Here is a 19,051-nt window from a genome sequence, read left to right as displayed (position 1 = left end):
GAACATGTTCCAGGAATGTCATGAAACAGACAGCTTTAAATACTTACTCTAGCTCATCTTTCAAGACTTGCATGCTAACAACAACACCATCTATCCAATCTGTTTTTATTTCACTTTCATGTAAAGATTTCTCCACAAAGGATATCATCTGCCATGTAGGCAGTGCAAGAGGAAATTCCACACTCACATTTGGGTAATCAAGTGGATTCTGTGTCTTGTCAGAACCAAGTACAATCAACCCAATTTCATCTTTACCACTGGTAAATATCTGGAAACATATTAAATGGTAAAAATAAGTTTTGTTTATAACAAGTTGTATACCAATAAAAACATCACACACAGATACTCTTTATAAAATTATTTAATTGGATAGATAAAAAATCTACTCACCAAGCAGTGGCAGAACACACACATAAAAGACTGTTGTGATAGGCAAGCGTTTGGAGCCAGTGACTCCTTCTTCAGGCTGAAGGGTTGCAGGGGAAGCAAGAAGGGTGAAGGAAAAGGGCTGGAGAGGTCTAAGAAAAGGGGTAGATTTTGAGAAAGTTACCCACAACCGTGGGTCATGGGTGACTTACCGTACAGGATGAGAAGGAAAGACTAATTGTTGGGGACTGCATCGGGCAAGATTCGGAAACCTGAGAGCTTAAAGGTGGAAGACAGGGTAATATGCAAGACAGAGATTACTACTAAAACTGTACATGAGTTAATAAGAGTGAGAAGCTAAGTGTATTGTATGCAACAGCTGTGGGAGGGGGCAGTGAAAATAGATGGAAAAGACAATGAAAGATGTAGAAAGCTAAAACGGAGTGAAGCAAAGAGTAATTACAGTGAAGAAAAGCTGAGACAGGAGAAATTAACGTAAATTAAGGCAAGGTGGGTGGTGAGAACCAAGGACACGTTGTAGTGCTAGTTCCCACCTGCGGAGTTCTGAGAAACTGGTGTCTGGCGGAAGAATCCAGGTGGCATGTGTGGTGAGACAAGTGCCGAGGTCACGTATGCCATGTTGTAGAGCATGCTCTGCAACAGGATATTGCGAGTTTCCAGTATATACACTATGCCTGTGCCCATTTATCCTAACTGATAATTTGGTGGTAGTCATGCAGATGTAGAAAGCTGAACAGTGTTTACATAATAGCTGGTATATGACATGTGTCGTTTCTATTTTTCGCCTGATCCGCAGTTCTGGGTGACTTTCCCAAAATCTTTACCCTTCTTCCTTCCCCTTCAACGTTTCTGTCTGGAGGAGCCACAGGCTCCGAAAGCTTGCCAATCACAACAGTCTTTTATGTGTATGTTCTGCTGCCGCTTGGTGAGTAGATTTTTTATCTATTCAATTAAATAATTTTATCAATAATTTATTGTTTATGTTGTTATAGTTACTCTTTATAACCTACTTAAAATACATCACGTACCCTCCTCTCCACAATTCTTCGAACACATAGTTTTGCCTTTTGTAAAAAATCACTGCGTTTCTGTATAACATACTTGGAGTCAAAGTGTCCAACATCTATTACAATTATAAACAGAAGAAAGAAAGTCATTGTATTTATTGGCAGTATTAAGCAATCAAACATTTTGAAAGAGTTCCAGTGGTATAAATTTACAATATCTTACAAATAAATATATACGTTTATTCTTTAAATCAATTCTTAGCAATAACATAATAGTATAAATTGCAGAATCAATATAGCCAATTTTAATGTAATGACTGCAATACAAATACAAAATAACAGCGGTAAGTTATAACAAATGAGAGAGAGAGAGAGAGAGAGAGAGAGAGAGAGAGAGAGAGAGAGAGAGAGAGAGAGGCATTTAGACAATGTTTCATTACAGTGTGAAACTTATTAGAATTAAAATGAAGCCATAGTGAATTATTACATTCCAAAAATAATAATTATTGTGTTCTTTCACCCCAAAATAATACTTTCATTAGGTAATATATACTTTTAATTTCAGAATTTTTTACAACAGCTCTGAACTTCACTGCTTCGACGAATTTATTACATGTGTCAATGAATGAGGGTTGATAACACTGCTTCAGTCATTCAATTGTTCGTCATGTGATATTCGCAATGTTCTTAATAACTTCTTATGTAAAGTTCTATCATCAAAAAGATAATCTACGTAAGTTTTAAAACTCACAAATCTTTAAACAACAACTTGAAAATGGGTATATCAGTATTTTGTAGATTCTAGCATTGCTAGAATTACTTTTAAATTTTAAAGTATATGAGCAGATTGAGCGACTTTCCATCCAGAAAATTTGCTGTTGGCAAGACCTCACTACGAGGAAAAATGGTCTTTCCGGAGTCAAATGCTAAAAAATACATAAATACCAGCATTGTAAGTGATACAAACAGGTATTAAGCAACGGGCATAAATATCGTTCTGCTTGACGAGAAGAAAACTAGGTAGATGAAAGAGTAAATTGGGTGTTCACTTTTCAGTTGAGATCATGTCCCCCATATGTGAAGAAAATAGTCAATATGTAAAGAGAATTACAGATAAAAAGTTTTCTAGAATGAGATTTTCACTCTGCAGCGTAGTGTGCACTGATATGAAACTTCCTGGCAGATTAAAACTGTGTGCTGGACCAAGACTCAAACTTGGTGATCGTAACCCCAGACCTGTGTTGCCGTTTTGGGAGGTAGATCTCGTATCTGGAAAGAGGAGATGACAGCAGCTCTAGAGAGAGGTGAACTGACAGCGGTGCAACTGACAAGAGATGGCTATGCCACCAGTCGCCAGCCACTACAGTTGATGAACTCTGACATATGACATACAGTTGAGTAGCATGAAATGATGTACCCATGGCTGTAATCCAACCTCGATTTGATATCCAGTGTGATGAGAGCTGTTCTGCTGTTCCAGTTTCAATACTGAAATTCATATATTATTTTTATGCTATCCTAACCAGATTGGACTGTGGTGTCATACAGCATAAAATATCTTACAACTTGTTGAATCAGTGATGAGAAGTGTAGAACAGCCAGCAGGGGAAAGATGTTGGCAATGAGACAGCTTTTATGTAGAACAGCAGTACAGTGTTTCACAGTGCATAATGCTTCCGCAGATTGAGAACAAAATGTGTGGTTTGCTTTCATCCATTTTCACAAACATAGCCTTGAAAAATAATGTTGACATTACTGTGCATTCACTCTGAGGCATATTGCACTCTGAGAATGTTCATCGAATTTAGTTACTTTGTATTATATTTCAGTAACAGTAACATAATAGCAAATTGGACTGTATGAGTTTTTATGGATTATTTTTCCAGAGACACCCTACCATTTCTTCAGATTTATATAATTTGGGTATAAATCCTTTCCAGCATATACGCTGTACACAAAATGTTGAACATAAAATGTAGCTATCTGCTGATTTAACATCTTGCTGAGTATACTAGTACAATGTTTTGTTGTAACAAATAGTTCAATGTATTTTACACACTTATAAACTTATTTATACATTTATAGTAATTTATACCATTACATTAATGTTGTACCTTAATGTTCTGGAAGACGATATTATAAGGAGCCTCATACTTTTCCTGGATGATAGAGTTGTCTATAATGAATTATTGCCTGAAAAAAATCTGCACAAATTTGAGTCAGATCATAACATTTCAAATTGGTCCAAAGATAGGCAACTGAGTTTAAGTTTTCAGAAATGTAAATTGGAGCACATCACAAAACAAATAAAAGACAGTATTGTATGACTACATTATCAAATAATCACAGTTTTAATTGGTCAACTCATACAAATATCTGGATGAAATGAAATGGTGACATAGACTCACTTGTAGGCAAAGCAGAATGCAGACTTCAATTCATTGGTAAGATACTGGAAAATGTAATCAGTCTATAGAGGACATTGCTTACAAAATACTTGTGTGGCCCATTCTAGAATATTGCTTAAGTATGACCCATAACAAATAAGGCTAATGGCAGACATTGAATGTATACAAAATAGTGTAGCATGATTGATCATAGATTTATTTGATGCATGGGAGAGCATCAAGAAGCTACTACAAATTGGAAATGCAGACAAGTGAAGATAGACGCCAAATATATGACAAAACCCAACTTATGAAATTTCAGGAACCTGAATTAAGTGAGGTATTTAGGGATTATACAATAACCGCATATGTATCACTCCTATAGGGACCATGAAGGCAAGATTAATTACAGCATGCACAGAACCATTTAAAGAATCATTCTTCCCACACTCCACATGAGCATTGAATGGGGAAAAACCATAATGTGTGGTTCAACAATGTACTTTGTCGTACAACCCACAGTGGTTTATACAGTGTGCATGGAGACATGGAATCAGTTGACAGTAGCTGGGTAATGGTTCATATTGATTCCCATTTCCCTGTTGCAGTAGGTGATCTCATGCCTCTAATTAATTTTTCATTGCTATCTTAACTTGCATTCTTCAATTCAGTTTATTAACCCTTCTTATCTCTTTGTATTAGGGCAAATGTACAGTTAACTTTTAAGGAATTTGTATTTTCAATTTATCAACTGGAGGTTTGTTTCATATGCAGCAGCAATGTTACAAATTATTTGTTTCAGTTTCTTTAGAATAATTTGCTGTTTCACAGGTGCCTTGAAGAAAATAAAAGATCTCGAAAGTGTCTTAATGACAACCGATGGCCTCATGTTGACAAGACAGCTGGTTGCCTTGCAGAGGGCAGGGCTTGACAGTCTGAACATCAGCTTAGACACCCCGCAGTCCCAACGCTACAACCAGATCACGAGGAGGAAAGGCTGGGAGCGTGTCATGGCTGGCATAGATCTAGCCTTGCAACTTGAATACGACCCTGTGAAGGTATTACTAGTGCAGCTGTCATCGCATGCAGACTTTCATAAGCAAAAGATATAAATCTGTTGTTAAGAATATCAATACAAGAATCACCATTTTAAAGCAGTACGCCCTCACCCTCGCCCCCATCACTGCTCCCACCCTCACCCCAGTCTCCACACTGCAGCTGTAAGTGAAGGAAGGTATATTAAGACAGAAGAAGTAAATTTTAGCTGACGATGCTAACAGTTTCATAGTTTATACAACATAAAAAAGTATGCCTTGCAAGTTTACCAATTAAATATCTTATATTTTCCTCCCAAGAGAGTCTTATGAGACTCAAGATCTTTACAGTTTCTCTTTTTTTCTTTTGTGTCTTTAGTTTAAAATAAGTTTCCTCTATTGTGGTGTTGTTTTGAAAAAATACTCGATTGTTTGGAAAAATTATTCTTAATTCTGTAGTCACATTTTTGTTGTGTCTAAGTACTACTGGTTTCAGTAGCAAGTACCAGCATCAGTTCATCTTATTATAAAAATTTCTTTGCAGAATAAAAGCTGACCACTGTGGCCAAGCGGTTCTAGGCACTTCAGTCCGGAACCATGCTGCTGCTACGGTAGATAAGACACCTACTGGGGTAAGTGACTTGATGACTGCACACAAGAAGTTGTCATTTATTCCATATGTAGCTACCATGCAGACTCATATTTTGTATTAGTTTGTCCTTACTCTTCCAAAAGGTTAAACCTTGTCTCTGCAGCCACAGCTTTCTCTCTTCAGCAGTTGTCTTCATCTCCATGTGTGAAGAAAATCCCATTCATTGATCATATTGTTTAAGTAGGATGTTCTCAGTCATCCCCTTGTTTTCTTACCTACGATCTTGCCTTCAGAAATGTTGCTCATCGCCTGTTCTTGTGTCAGTCCTACCTCCACCTCCTTTCTTGTCTGTAGCCATAACTTTTGTCTTCTTTGTATTCATTTTTAGCTTTAGTTTTACCACTTCTTGATTTAAGGCCTGAACCTTTTTATTTAGTTCCTACTCTGATTTACTATTGCGATGTTGTCAATCTGCAGTGCATATGCATGCAATTAAGTTTCCATATCGACATCATGCTCCAAAAACCACCTAACTGTGTGCGGCAGGGGGTACGTCTCATGCCACCAACTGATCCCCTCTGCCTTGTTCCACTTCTGTATTATCTCTAACTTCTCAAATTTTCTTTTCGTGATCATTTCGTGAATTGTATATGAGAGAAACTATTATGTTGTCAGACTCTTCTCGGAAACTACTCTCTCGAAATTTGGGTAGTAAATCTTTCCGTGATGGACAACTGCTCTCTTATGGCATCTACCACTGGAGTTGCTGAGCATCTCTGTAATGATCTCACAGTGACTAAATGATCCTGTGACAAAACACTCCAGACTTCGTTGGATCTTCTTTCTCTCTTCTGTCAGTCCTACTGGGTAAGGACACAGGGGTAATTTACATTCACTTAAGATTCTTCCTGTGAATCTTAGTCTGGCATCTGCTTTTCTATTGCTGTTTTATGTGGTCATTCCACTTTAAGGTTGCTCTGGATAGTTACTTCTAGATATTTTATGGTAGATTCTGTTTCCAGCAATTTGTCATTAATAGTGTAGTTGTACAGTATTGTATTTCTTTTCCTGTGTGTGTGTGTGTGTGTGTGTGTGTGTGTGTGATATGTTACATTTATTTATGTGCAGGGTCAACTGCCAGAGCCTGCATCATTCACCAATCCTCTGCAGGTCATTGTGCAAATTGATACTGTCTTCTGTTGTTGCTACTTTCTGATGGACAAGTGTAGTATCTGTGAACACTATTAAGGAGCCTCTGACAATTTCTACTGGATCATTTATATACATTGTAAATGTAATGGTCTTATCACATTTCCTTGGAGTATTCCAGAAATTACCGTTTGATTCTTGTCATCTTCTCTTTGTTGTTGTTATTACTTCCTTGATGAACATATTATGGAAGTAAGGTGATAGAAGGCACCCGTCTCTCACTGCCCTTCTGGTTTTCCTTCTTTCATATCCAGTTCAGCACTCTGACTTTTGTATACACTCAAAATTAATCATCTGTCCTTCCACTTTGGACATTACTTTAAGGAATGATGATATAATGGTAATCTGTTTATTAAACAATATTTTAACGAAACACTATGCTTTCTGATCATATAGTGGCTTGATGATGGAATCTGATACTGAAAGTAGTAATCATTAGACAAAATAAAAGTGAAGCTATAATAAAAGAAAGTAATATTTTGGATCATGTCAGTTGTTGTTCCAAACAACAGCACGTCAGGAATAGGTTCAAATGGCTCTGAGCACTATGCGACTTAACTTCTGAGGTCATCAGTCGCCTAGAACTTAGAACTAATTAAACCTAACTAACCTAAGGACATCACACACATCCATGCCGGAGGCAGAATTTGAACCTGTGAACGTAGCGGTCACTCGGTTCCAGACTGTAGCACCTAGAACCGCACGGCCACTCCGGCTGTCCAGGAATAGGTACTAAAATTATTTGTCCGTTGATGACCTCACAGCTTAGAACACTAAAACACAAATGTTAATTGTTTGTTATGTGCCCTGATAGAGTTTACAACTGTTTACAGTTCACGATTGGTTTTTGGAGATTGGGCGTTACTCACATAATGTATTTAGTGCACAGTGTAGAAAAAGGCAGTTTCCAGAAAAGTAAACAAGTGTAAAGAGGCAAAAGTTTCACGACAGGATGTTGTGTCACCATACTTGGAAGACAATTATAGCCAAAGACAGAAATTTAAAAGAAACTGGCTCATTTGAGCTGCGGAGACCTAGTCGAGGATTCTCAGTAGATAATTGTTAGCACAGTAGAATTTACAAAGAGACAATGTCAGTTCGTGTGAGGGAATGTTGATTGGTAAGTACCTATCAGCTTTCTCATAAAACTCACAATTTGAAGAATACACATCAAGGAAAAGGTAGAAGTCCAACAGTGTCAAATCTAGACAATAATATCGATCATCCAACAATTTTGCAAAATCCCTAGTTGTACTTACTTTACTTACTTACTTACTTACTTACTTACTAACCTACTCAGATTTGGTGTGTACCATACAAGGAACTGGTTTCCACTAGTTCACTCGATCAGCTGCCAAGTTCTCACCTTCCTCCAAGTCCATTCATTGCAAAAGTTCCAGGTGTTAGAAGGACTTCCTGTACATCTGTATCTGTCCATTGATTTCCACAACAGTGTTGATTTTGGGATTCTTCCACCTTACATGCGTAGAACATAACCTGCAATCTTCAGTCTTCTTTCAACAATAATTTTGTGCAGGCTGTCTAGACGTTGTATTCTCAGCACTTCATCGTCTGTAACTTGGTTGGGTTAACATCTTCAGAATTCATCTGTAGCATTGTTGGTGAAAAATATGGAGACTGTGTGCTGATTTTACTGACATTTCCCAAGTCTCACACATATAAACGATAAAGGAGTACAGTGAAAGCTTTGTTGACATATTACAGACCTAATTGCCATATGGACTGATTTTCCAGTTCTGCTGGTGATTTCTGCATCTGTGACCTCATTATTACATATAAAGCTACCGAGATATGGAAATCTGTCAACATCTTGTAGTATCTTCTATTGCACTGTAATCGGGGAAGAGATGAGTAATTACCACTTACTTTGCACATTCTGTTTGCCTTATCTCTATTAATTTTCAGCCCTACACAATAGGGCATTTAATGAGAAAGCAGATAAAAATTAACTTGATGCCTTCCAAGGAGACGGTCTCTACTAAGTCTCTACTCCTTCAAGTCTGACTATGTAAGAGTAGACCAGACATGGTTTAAATTCAGAGAAATAGTATCGACATCAATTAAGAGATATATACCAAATAAATTGAAAGGATACAAAATAAATTAAAAGGATGGTGCACAAAATATGTCAAAACTCAGCTGCAGAAGCAATGAAAAAAAGCATGTAAAAGTTTAAAAGAATGCAAAATCTCCAAGATTAGCGATGTTTTACTGAAGCTCGAAACTTAGGGTGGGTTTCAGTGCAAGATGTGTTTAATAGTTCCCATAGTGAAACTTCGTTTTGAAATCTGGAAGAAAATCCAAAGAGGTTCTGGTTGCATGTGTAGTACACCAATGGCAAGACGCAACCGATACCTTCACTGCGCAATAGCTGTGGTAATGTTACTGATGACAGTGCTACTAAAGCAGGGTTACTAAACACGGATTTCTGAAATTTCTTCACCAAAGACAACAAAGTAAATATTGCAGTATTCAAATCAAGAACAACTGCAACTGTGAGTAACTTAGTAGTAGCTCTCCTCAGTGTCATAAAGCAGTCATTAAAGCAAAAGCATTTTGCTGGAGCAGGTTCTTAAAATTTCAATCATCAACTTTCTCCTCCGAATGTGAAAACATTTTGTTAGAGCCCTCTTATATAGAGAGAAATGATCTTGTAATAAAATAAGAGAAATCAGAGCTTGTACGGAAATATTGAAGTGTTTGGTTTTCCTCAAATGCTGTAGGGGAGTGGAATGGTAGATAAATAGGTTGAGGGTGGTTTTCTGAACCCTCTGCCAGCATTTAATTGTGAATTACAGACTAGTCATGCAGATATAGATAATGTAGATAGGCTTTCAATATTGCGCACTGATTCTCTAATGTTATACATTGCTCAAATACTTTTGTGGTGCTTTGGAGTGACCCCTTTAAAATAACAGTTTACCATTCTTCTTAATATGTATTTTGGTAACCAGGTTGATAAGAAGTTACAACAATACTCTCTTATTACTCCCCAGTTTTGGGTTTTATTAATGAACAAAATCGACACAGTGTTCCGTATCAATTACTGGCTGAAGTTTCCTGCTGATGGAACCAATATGATTTTCTGTGTTTCTGAGCATACAGGTTGTGTACGCTGTTTGGAGTCTGGTGTATGCTGAATCAAATGTTTTTATTGTTGTGATCTTCCATCTGAAGATTGGTTTCATGGAGTTGCCCATGCTAGCCTATCCTGTGTGACCCTCTTCACCTCTGCATAACTACTGCAGCGTACAGTAACTTGAACTTGCTTACTGCAGTCAGTTTTTGGTCTCCTACAGTTGTTACCCCTATTATATTCACAGATGACCACATATTGTGGAAATTGCATACTGTAATGTAGGATGCAATAATAACGTATGGAAGGTTTCTGTTGAAAATTACAAATTATTTAGGAATAAAGGAGATGGCTCACCAAAAGGCAGAAGCACTGTCTCATCGATAGGCACACGAACAAAAGGTATGTAGAATGAGATTTTCACTGTGCAGTGGAGTGTGCAGTGATATGAAACTTCCTGGCAGATAAACACCGTGTGCTGGACCAAGAGTCGAACTTGGGACCTTTGCCGTTCGTGGGCAAGTGCTCTACCATCTGAGCTATCCATGCACGACTCACGACCCATCCTCACAGCTTTACTTCCACCAGTACCTCGCCTTCTACCTTCCAAACAAAGGTACGTTGCTTGGCGAGCTTCCAGAATGCACTTTCTTTTTCTAGCTATAGGGAAAACATGCGCGCGCGCGCACGCGTGCCCGCACACTCACACACACACACACACACACACACACACATTCTCACATGCGCATGCATGTCTCCTTATGCTGTGGTCGCTCAACTGCCAGCTCTTTACTGGCCCACGGTGAGTGTTCTGGAGTGAGGTGGGGCTTTAGAGTGGGGTAGGATGGGGTGGGTTGAGGCAATGTGAGAGATGGAGAGAGATGGGAGGGGTTTGGAGGGAAGCATTTAGTGGCTCGTGGGAGAGTGGGGAGCCATCTGTGGGCTAGCTAGGGGTGCAGGTAGAGGGGTCAGGCGACAGACAGCTGGGCACTCATAGACTAGGGTGTGACGTGAGATAACAGCACACAACTAGCTGATTTGGGGGAGGGAGAGGGGGGGGAGTGGCGTGTGTGTGTGTGGGGGGGGGGGGAGGCAGGGGGGCTGGGAGTTAACTTGGATTTAGGCCAGGAAGCAAAGGATGTGCTGTATGGCTACGAAAGTTGAGTATTCTTAAATAAGATCAGCTGGTGCCAATGTATTGGAAAGTAACTGGCACACAAAGTGCAATTGTGGCTCCTTTTTCTTTGTGAAAGAAGAAAAGAGAGAGAAATCGTCTCATTAGCGAAACAATGGCAAGAGACTACTATTTCTTGTTACTTACACTGCTGCTTTCTTTGATAATGATCAACAAGAACCAAATAATAGACTGTGTATGAGAGAAAATGTTCTGAACGAGAGTTTGTTTCATTTGTATAACATTTTATTCCATCATAGATGCTGCACTTACAGTTTCATATATGCATTGCAGCAGCAGACACAATAAAAGTAGCAATCAGCAGTGCTTAGTTTGTTGAATGGGTGAAAAATATGCCACTGTCCCAGTTCCACATATCCCCAAAATTTGATTCTGCCAAATTCTGTACTCTCTGAAATCGAATGTTTAATCCAAAGATGAAAGTGAACAAGTTTGATGCAGTATTGCTAATATTGTTTATTACTCATCTTGCTGAATGAAATGCATACCGTGTCCTTTCTGAAAGGTTTGCAGAAGTAATGCACATACACACACACACACACACACACACACACACACACACACACACACTCACACACACACATGCGCGCAAATGCAAATCACACATACATGACCACTGTCTCTGGCTGCTAGGGCCAGACTGGGAGCAATTGCGCATCATGGGAGAAACAACGGTCATGTGTGTGTGTGTGTGTGTGTGTGTGTGTGTGTGTGTGTGTGTGTGTGTTTTGTCCACTTTGGAAGAAGACTTTCTGATCGAAAGCTTACGTGTTTAGTAGTCTTTTTGTTGTACTTGTCTGTGACCTAACATCTCCTGTATACTGTGAATAACAATGTATCTTTTTTATAATATGGTCATTATTCCAGCCTAGATTTTCTATTGTTTGTTTCCTTTTAAGACCTTATAAAGACAGTTACTGACAATTTCTTTTTTCTTATTGGAGAAAAGTAACACCATATGGGGGACAGAATTAGATTGTAAATGAATATGGAATAGAGTATTTTTATTCTCCCTGTATGCAGTGTCACACTTCATTTCTGGCAGCACCACCTTCTCAACACATGACTGTCCCCCACCACCTCACCATAGTCTTCAAGTTATATCCTATAGCACTTCTGTGTGGACAAATAGATGAAGGATGTAGTTTAAAACAGTATAACTAAACTTAACAGTCAAACTGCCCTTTTATAGAGACTGCCATCATTATTTAAACATACTAAACAATATCAAATAAGTCAAAAGAAATTTTTTTTCAAAAGAGCAGAAAATTGTAGTGAAATTCATGAAAGGATTGTTTTAAATTGTTATATCTTAAATCAATAAGTATGTCAGCATTTCCCAGGATTTTCTGGCTTAATTAAGACTAGGTCATGCCACCACAGTGGTCAGACAGTGGACTTGCCTTCGAGAGGACAACGGACCCGAGTCCCATCGGGCCACCAAAATTTGGGTTTTCCTCGATTTCCCTAAATGATTTAAGACAAATTCTGGGATGGTTCCTTTAAAAAAGATGACATTCGGCTGAGAAAGCTAATTTCTGTGGCAGGTCTGATGACACAGTGCTGGTGGAAGCACGAGTATTTCAGAGCACACCATCCATTGCACATTGTTAAACATAGGGCTCTGCTGCAGACAACCCCTGTATGTTCCCATGTTGACAACACTGTTGAATTACAATTTCTGTGGCTCAGGAGCATTGAGATTGGGCAGTGAATCAATAGAAATGTGTCATCTGGTTGAATCATTCATGTTTCGCATTACACCTGCTTGGCGGTTTTGTGCACATACACTGTCAACAGAGTGAATTGGTGCTTGAAAGGTGCACTTTGCTACAGACGTAGGCCAGTGGGAGCAATATTATGCTATGGAGGACATTCACCTGGTCTTCTGTGGGTCCTGTGGTAGTAACTGAAGGCTCCATAACAGCTTTGTTCTGTGTGAACATTATTGTGCACTGTCCGCACCCTGTCCCTAATGTATATGCCACGCCCACTTTGTAAAATGGACAAGTATGCAGGATTTATTGGAGCTGCTGTGAGATCTGCTGCATGTGAGTCAATTAAGGGTGCTGCAAATGAAGCTGCTGAAATAAACGATGGTATGATTGACATATCAGTAGCTTTTGGGGCACTTGGTAGAAGTGCAGCTGCAGTTCTAAGAATTCTGTTGCTACAGTGACCAGTGTGGATACTGGAAAGCTAATAGATTTCCAGACTTTAACCAAACATTGTTATAAGTATAAATCAGGGAATGAAGAAGGGCATATTTGTGACAGAAATTATGAAGGACAACTAGTCGTACGGAGGCCCGTGCAGCTGTTGAAATTTATAATCGATCTGTAAACTAAAGGGGAGTGTGTTGGTCATGCCCAGAAGAGGATGGGTACCAGATTGAGGAAGTTGAAACAAAGTTTGAGAGACAAGACACTTTCAGGTGGTAAGACCATATGAAGCAGGCTGACAGACAACATGATTGATGAACTACAACAGTATTATGAGATTGCCATTAGAAATAATACTGAGGATTTGTTGAAAATGAAGCAGGCAGTATGGGCTACCTTCTTCCAGAGACTGTCAGCTGATAATAAACCAGTACACCATCTTTGCCCTCCTAGATCTGGTTCATGGTGCAATTACCGCAATGCCCAGTACTCAAACAGGTCATACAGCCATAAACATTCTATCCCAGCAGCAGTTGTGGATATCATAAAACCTGTTTACAGAGACCTGCCAATCCTGAATTATTGAAGAAGTGTCTGCATTGTCAGACTCAAAATCCCAATGAGTCGTTCAATAATCTTATAGTGTCAGTGTCATCGTAACTGCCGTCTGCGTCACATCTGCTGTGCAGCGAGCTACGCTAATTTAAGTATTAACTCTATTTTTCTTACTTGTCACTTCTTCTTCCGTGTGTTTTTGCTTTTAGGAAGCTTTAATTGTCGAGTGCTAGTAATAGTGTTCCATAGATTTTGTGTTTGTTTTGAATACAGTCAGAGAGAGTCCGTTTAGTCAGCCATAGTGCCAGTAGTGCTAGTGTTTGTTTTGAATACAGTCCAGAGACAGGTAGTGCTATTTTCATTGTTTTCTACAGGAAGTGTCTAGTAACCACAGTTTAGTCAACTATCAGCCGCCTTTAGTGAATTAGCAGTCTAGTTATAAGTTGATTAACTCTCTACAGTAAATTGATTTCTTAGGATGGATAGGATGTGAGACTGCTGTGTACGGACACAGGAGGAGCTGGCCACTGTTCGCGAACAGCTGAACGTGTTGATGGCCGCGGTTAGCCGTCTTCAAGCAGTGGTGAGTCTGGTGCGTTGCATGGTACACCCCAGGTGTTACAAGCTTCACCCACTGACCCTGCTGTCGACACATCTTTGCGGGTACCAGGCGCGATTGGGCCACCCACTTCCCCAGGGGAGTGGCGGGTTCAGCGGCGTTTGCGGCGCACGAGGCGGAGGGTCAGTGTGGAGGCTGGCCGTGTGGCATCGCCCGTTCTGCCTGTGAGTGGACATGTGGCCACTCCTTCAGCAAGGTCCGAGCAGGCACATGGGGGGAGGGGTTTATTAGTTATTGGGAGCTCCAACGTTAGGCGGGTGATGGAGCCCCTTAGGGAAATAGTGAAAAGGTCGGGGAAGAAGGACAGTGTTCACTCTGTCTGCTAGCCGGGGGTCTCATCTGAGATGTGGAGGAGGCCGTGCCGGCAGTGATACAGAGCACTGGGTGCACCCGACTGCAAATTGTTGCTCATGTCGGCACCAATGACTCCTGCCGTCTGGGTTCAGAGGTCATCCTCAGTTCGTACAGGCAGTTAGCGGAGTTGTTGAAGGCGGAAAGCCTCGCGGGGTGGAATCTGAGCTAGCTATTTGTAGTATCATTCCCAGAACCGATAGTGGTGGTCCTCTGGTTTGGAGCCGAGTGGAAGGCTTGAACCAGGGACTCAGACGATTCTGCGGAGATCTGGGGTGCAAATTTCTCGACCTCCGCTATCGGGTGGCAAAATGTAGGGTCCCCCTGAATAGGTCACGCGTGCACTACATGCAGGAAGCGGCTACAAGGGTAGCAGAGTATATGTGGAGTGCACATGTGGGTTTTTAGGTTAGAGAATTTCCTCCCTAGGGCCGACAAGACACCTCCTGAGATGCGGCAAGGTAGGAGTAGACAAAATGCAACAGGGAATAACAATACTAATGTGCTAATAGTAAACTGCAGGAGCGTCTATAGAAAGGTCCCAGAACTGTTCTCATTAATAAGTGGTCACAATGCCCACATAGTACTAGGGACAGAAAGTTCGCTGAAACCAGATGTAAACAGTATGAAATTCTAAACTCAGATTGGAATGTATACCGGAGAGACAGGCTGGACAGTGAAGGGGGAGGCATGTTTAAAGTGATAAGAAGTGCAATAGTATCGAAGGAAATTGACGGAGATCCAAAATGTGAAATAATTTGGGTGAAGGTCACGGTTAAAGCAGGCTCAGACATGGTAATTGGATGTCTCTATAGGCCCCCTGGCTCAGCAGCTGTTGTGGCTGAGCACCTGAAGGATAATTTGGAAAATATTTTGAGTAGATTTTCCCAACATGTTATAGTTCTGGGTGGAAATTTTAATTTGCCGGATATAGACTGGGAGACTCAAACTTTCATAACGGGTGGCAGGGACAAAGAATCCAGTGAAATTTTTTAAGAGCTTTATCTGAAAACTACCTTGAGCAGTTAAACAGAGAACCGACTCGTGGCGATAACATATTAGACCTTCTAGTGACAAACAGACCCGAACTATTTGAAACAGTTAACGCAGAACAGGGAATCAGTGATCATAAAGCGGTTACTGCATCGATGATTTCAGCCGTAAATAGAAATATTAAAAAAGGTACGAAGATTTTTCTGGTTAGCAAAAGTGACAAAAATCAGATTTCAGAGTACCTGATGGCTCAACACAAAAGTTTTTTTTTTAAGTACAGATGGTGTAGAGGATCAGTGGACAAAGTTCAAAACCATCGTACAATATGCGTTAGATGAGTATGTGCCAAGTAAGATCGTAAGAGATGGAAAGAAGCCAGCGTGGTACAACAACCGAGTTAGAAAACTGCTGCGGAAGCAAAGGGAACTTCACAGCAAACATAAACATAGCCAACACCTTGCAGACAAACAAAAATTACGCGAAGCGAAATGTAATGTGAGGAGGGCCATGCGAGAGGCGTTAAATGAATTCGAAAGTAAAGTTCTATGTACTGACTTGGCAGAAAATCCTAAGAAATTTTGCTCTTATGTCAAAGCGGTAGGTGGATCAAAACAAAATGTCCAGACACTCTGTGACCAAAAAGGTACTGAAACAGAGGATAATGGACTAAAGGCCGAAATACTAAATGTCTTTTTCCAAAGCTGTTTCACAGAGGAAGACTGCACTGTAGTTCCTTCTCTAGATTGTCGCACAGATGACAAAATGGTAGATATTGAAATAGATGACCGAGGGATAGATAAACAATTAAAATCACTCAAAAGAGGAAAGGCCGCTGGACCTGATGGGATACCAGTTCAATTTTACACAGAGTATGTGAAGGAACTTGCCCCCATTCTTGCAGCAGTGTACCGTAGGTCTCTACAAGAGCGTAGCGTTCCAAAGAATTGGAAAAGGGCACAGGTCATCCCTGTTTTCAAGAAGGGACGTCAAACAGATGTGCAGAACTATAGACCTATATCTCTAACGTCGATCAGTAGCAGAATTTTAGAACATGTATTATGTTCGAGTATTATGACTTTTCTGTAAACTGGAAATCTACTCTGTAGGAATCAGCATGGGTTTCGAAAAAGACGATCGTGTGAAACCCAGCTCGCGTTATTCGTCCACGAGACTCAGAGGGCCATAGACACGGGTTCCCACGTAGATGCTGTGTTTCTTGACTTCCACAAGGCATTCGATACAGTTCCCCGCAATCATTTAATGAACAAAGTAAGAGCATATGGACTATCAGACCAATTATGTGATTGGATTGAAGAGTTGCTAGTTAACAGAACGCAGCATGTCATTCTCAATGGAGAGAAGTCTTCCGAAGTAAGAGTGATTTCAGGTGTGCTGCAGGGGAGTGTCGTAAGACCGTTGCTATTCACAATATACATAAATGACCTTGTGAATGACATCGGAAGTTCACTGAGGCTTTTTGCGGATGATGCTGTGGTATATCGAGAGGTTGCAACAATGGAAAATTGTACTGATATGCAGGATGATCTGCAGCGAATTGATGCATGGTGCAGGGAATGGCAATTGAATCTCAATGTAGACAAGTGTAATGTGCTGCGAATACATAGAAAGAAAGATCCCATATCATTTAGCTACAATATAGCAGGTCAGCAATTGGAAGCAGTTAATTCCATAAATTATCTGGGAGTATGCATTAGGAGTGATTTAAAATGGAATGATCATATAAAGTTGATCGTCGGTAAATCAGATGTCAGACTGAGATTCATTGAAAGAATCCTAAGGAAATGCAATCCGAAAACAAAGGAATTAGGTTACAGTACACTTGTTCGCCCACTGTTTGAATACTGCTCAGCAGTGTGGGGTCCGTATCAGATAGGGTTGATAGAAGAGATAGAGAAGATCCAACAGAGAGCAGCATGCTTCGTTATAGGATCATTTAGTAATCATGAAAGCATTACGGAGATGTTAGATAAACTCCAGTGGAAGACTCTGCGGGAGAGACGCTCAGTAGCTCGGTACGGGCTTTTGTTGAAGTTTCGAGAACATACCTTCACCGAGGAGTCAAGCAGCATATTGCTCCCTCCTACGTATATCTCGCGAAGAGACCATGAGGATAAAATGAGAGAGATTAGAGCCCGCACAAAGGCATACCGACAATCCTTCTTTCCACGAACAATACGAGACTGGAATAGAAGGGAGAACCAATAGAGGTACTCAAGGTACCCTACACCGCCAGGTGGCTTGAGGAGTATGGATGTAGATGTAGATGTAGACCAAAAAATGATTTTCTTGTAATGAAGACACTAAAGTGGGGGTCAGTCATGCTGTTATTGCTTTTAATGATGGCAACATTGGTAGCGTGAAAGTGCTACAACATATGGGAATTAATTCTGGAGCAAACTGCATCAGAGAATTTGAATGGATGGACAAGGTTTGCACTGGTAAAGCAGAGTATGCAGCACAGTTGGCCACTACGGAGTCCAGAAAGAATAAAACAAGAAAAAACTTAAAAAAGATCAAGAGGATGATATACAGTATGGTGCAGGGTGCTTCTGAGTGACTAAAAATAAAATGTTAAGCATATATTGAGTTACAGTCTATTAAAACTTTAAAAACTCTTCCTGAAAATTTACATTTTCTCTTGCACTTTTCCCTAAATCTCAGAAACTACTTCGAGTAGCGAATTCAAATTTTCAGGGAGTAATAACATACGTATCCTGAGTCTTCTGAACTAAAAGAAGAACATAATGTTATGTATAAATAAAATGATTTAGAATAACATACAAAAAAGTACACAAAATTTTAATTGTGTAATTAAAAAATTGTATTTCCAAAAGCAGTGGCTGAAATGCAATTATTGTAAGACTCAGAACATATAGTTTAATGTCCTGTAAAAGTTTCTTGTCAATGGCTACAGTTGTTCCTGAAATACGGGGAAGTTAAGTCACTAAATTTAACATTGTCAGGATAGGGTGTTCAAACTCCCCTTAATGCACGTTTTCTCCTTCCTCCACTTGGTGAGCTACACATTTATAGTATTTTCACAACAGCAGTAGCTATTTTCTTACAATTTCTTTATGCAGGCATACCATGTCCCGGGCTACAAGGGATGCGTAGGATTTATTACCTCAATGAGTGAACACTTCTGTGGCACATGCAACCATTTACGGATAACAGCTGATGGCAATTTGGAGGTGTGTCTCTTTGGGAATTCAGAGATATCTCTCAGGTGAGTGATGAAACATAGAATAATCATGTCCAAGTGAAAATTCATGCGAGGAAACCATAAAATTACTAGAAGACTGACAGACTGATCAGTATTTTACCTTCAGGAGGTGAAATTCCAAAACTTCTTATGGACACATTCGTTCCTCTTAGTCGTGGAGTCCGAGTGACCTTTCAGACCTTCAGGAACTTATCCCTCTTTCCTCTCTCATGAAGGAAC

General features: G+C 40.0%; 1 protein-coding gene across 1 annotated transcript in view; it reads right to left on the bottom strand.

The window, feature by feature from the left end:
- The window catches only part of LOC124722813 (molybdenum cofactor biosynthesis protein 1-like), a 76,167-nt gene extending 57,469 nt beyond the window's left edge, over positions 1 to 18,698 (bottom strand). The window contains exons 1-2 of the mRNA XM_047247940.1: positions 18,675 to 18,698; positions 48 to 268 (exon numbers count right to left, since the gene is read on the bottom strand). Coding sequence (XP_047103896.1) covers positions 48 to 268; positions 18,675 to 18,698 — 245 coding nt within the window. The remainder of the gene's footprint in view (positions 1 to 47; positions 269 to 18,674) is intronic.
- Between the last annotated feature and the right edge of the window lie 353 nt (positions 18,699 to 19,051).

This window comes from Schistocerca piceifrons, chromosome X, assembly GCF_021461385.2.
Source record: "Schistocerca piceifrons isolate TAMUIC-IGC-003096 chromosome X, iqSchPice1.1, whole genome shotgun sequence".
Classification (NCBI taxonomy): domain Eukaryota; kingdom Metazoa; phylum Arthropoda; class Insecta; order Orthoptera; family Acrididae; genus Schistocerca; species Schistocerca piceifrons.
This window is presented reverse-complemented; position numbering and strand designations above follow the sequence as displayed.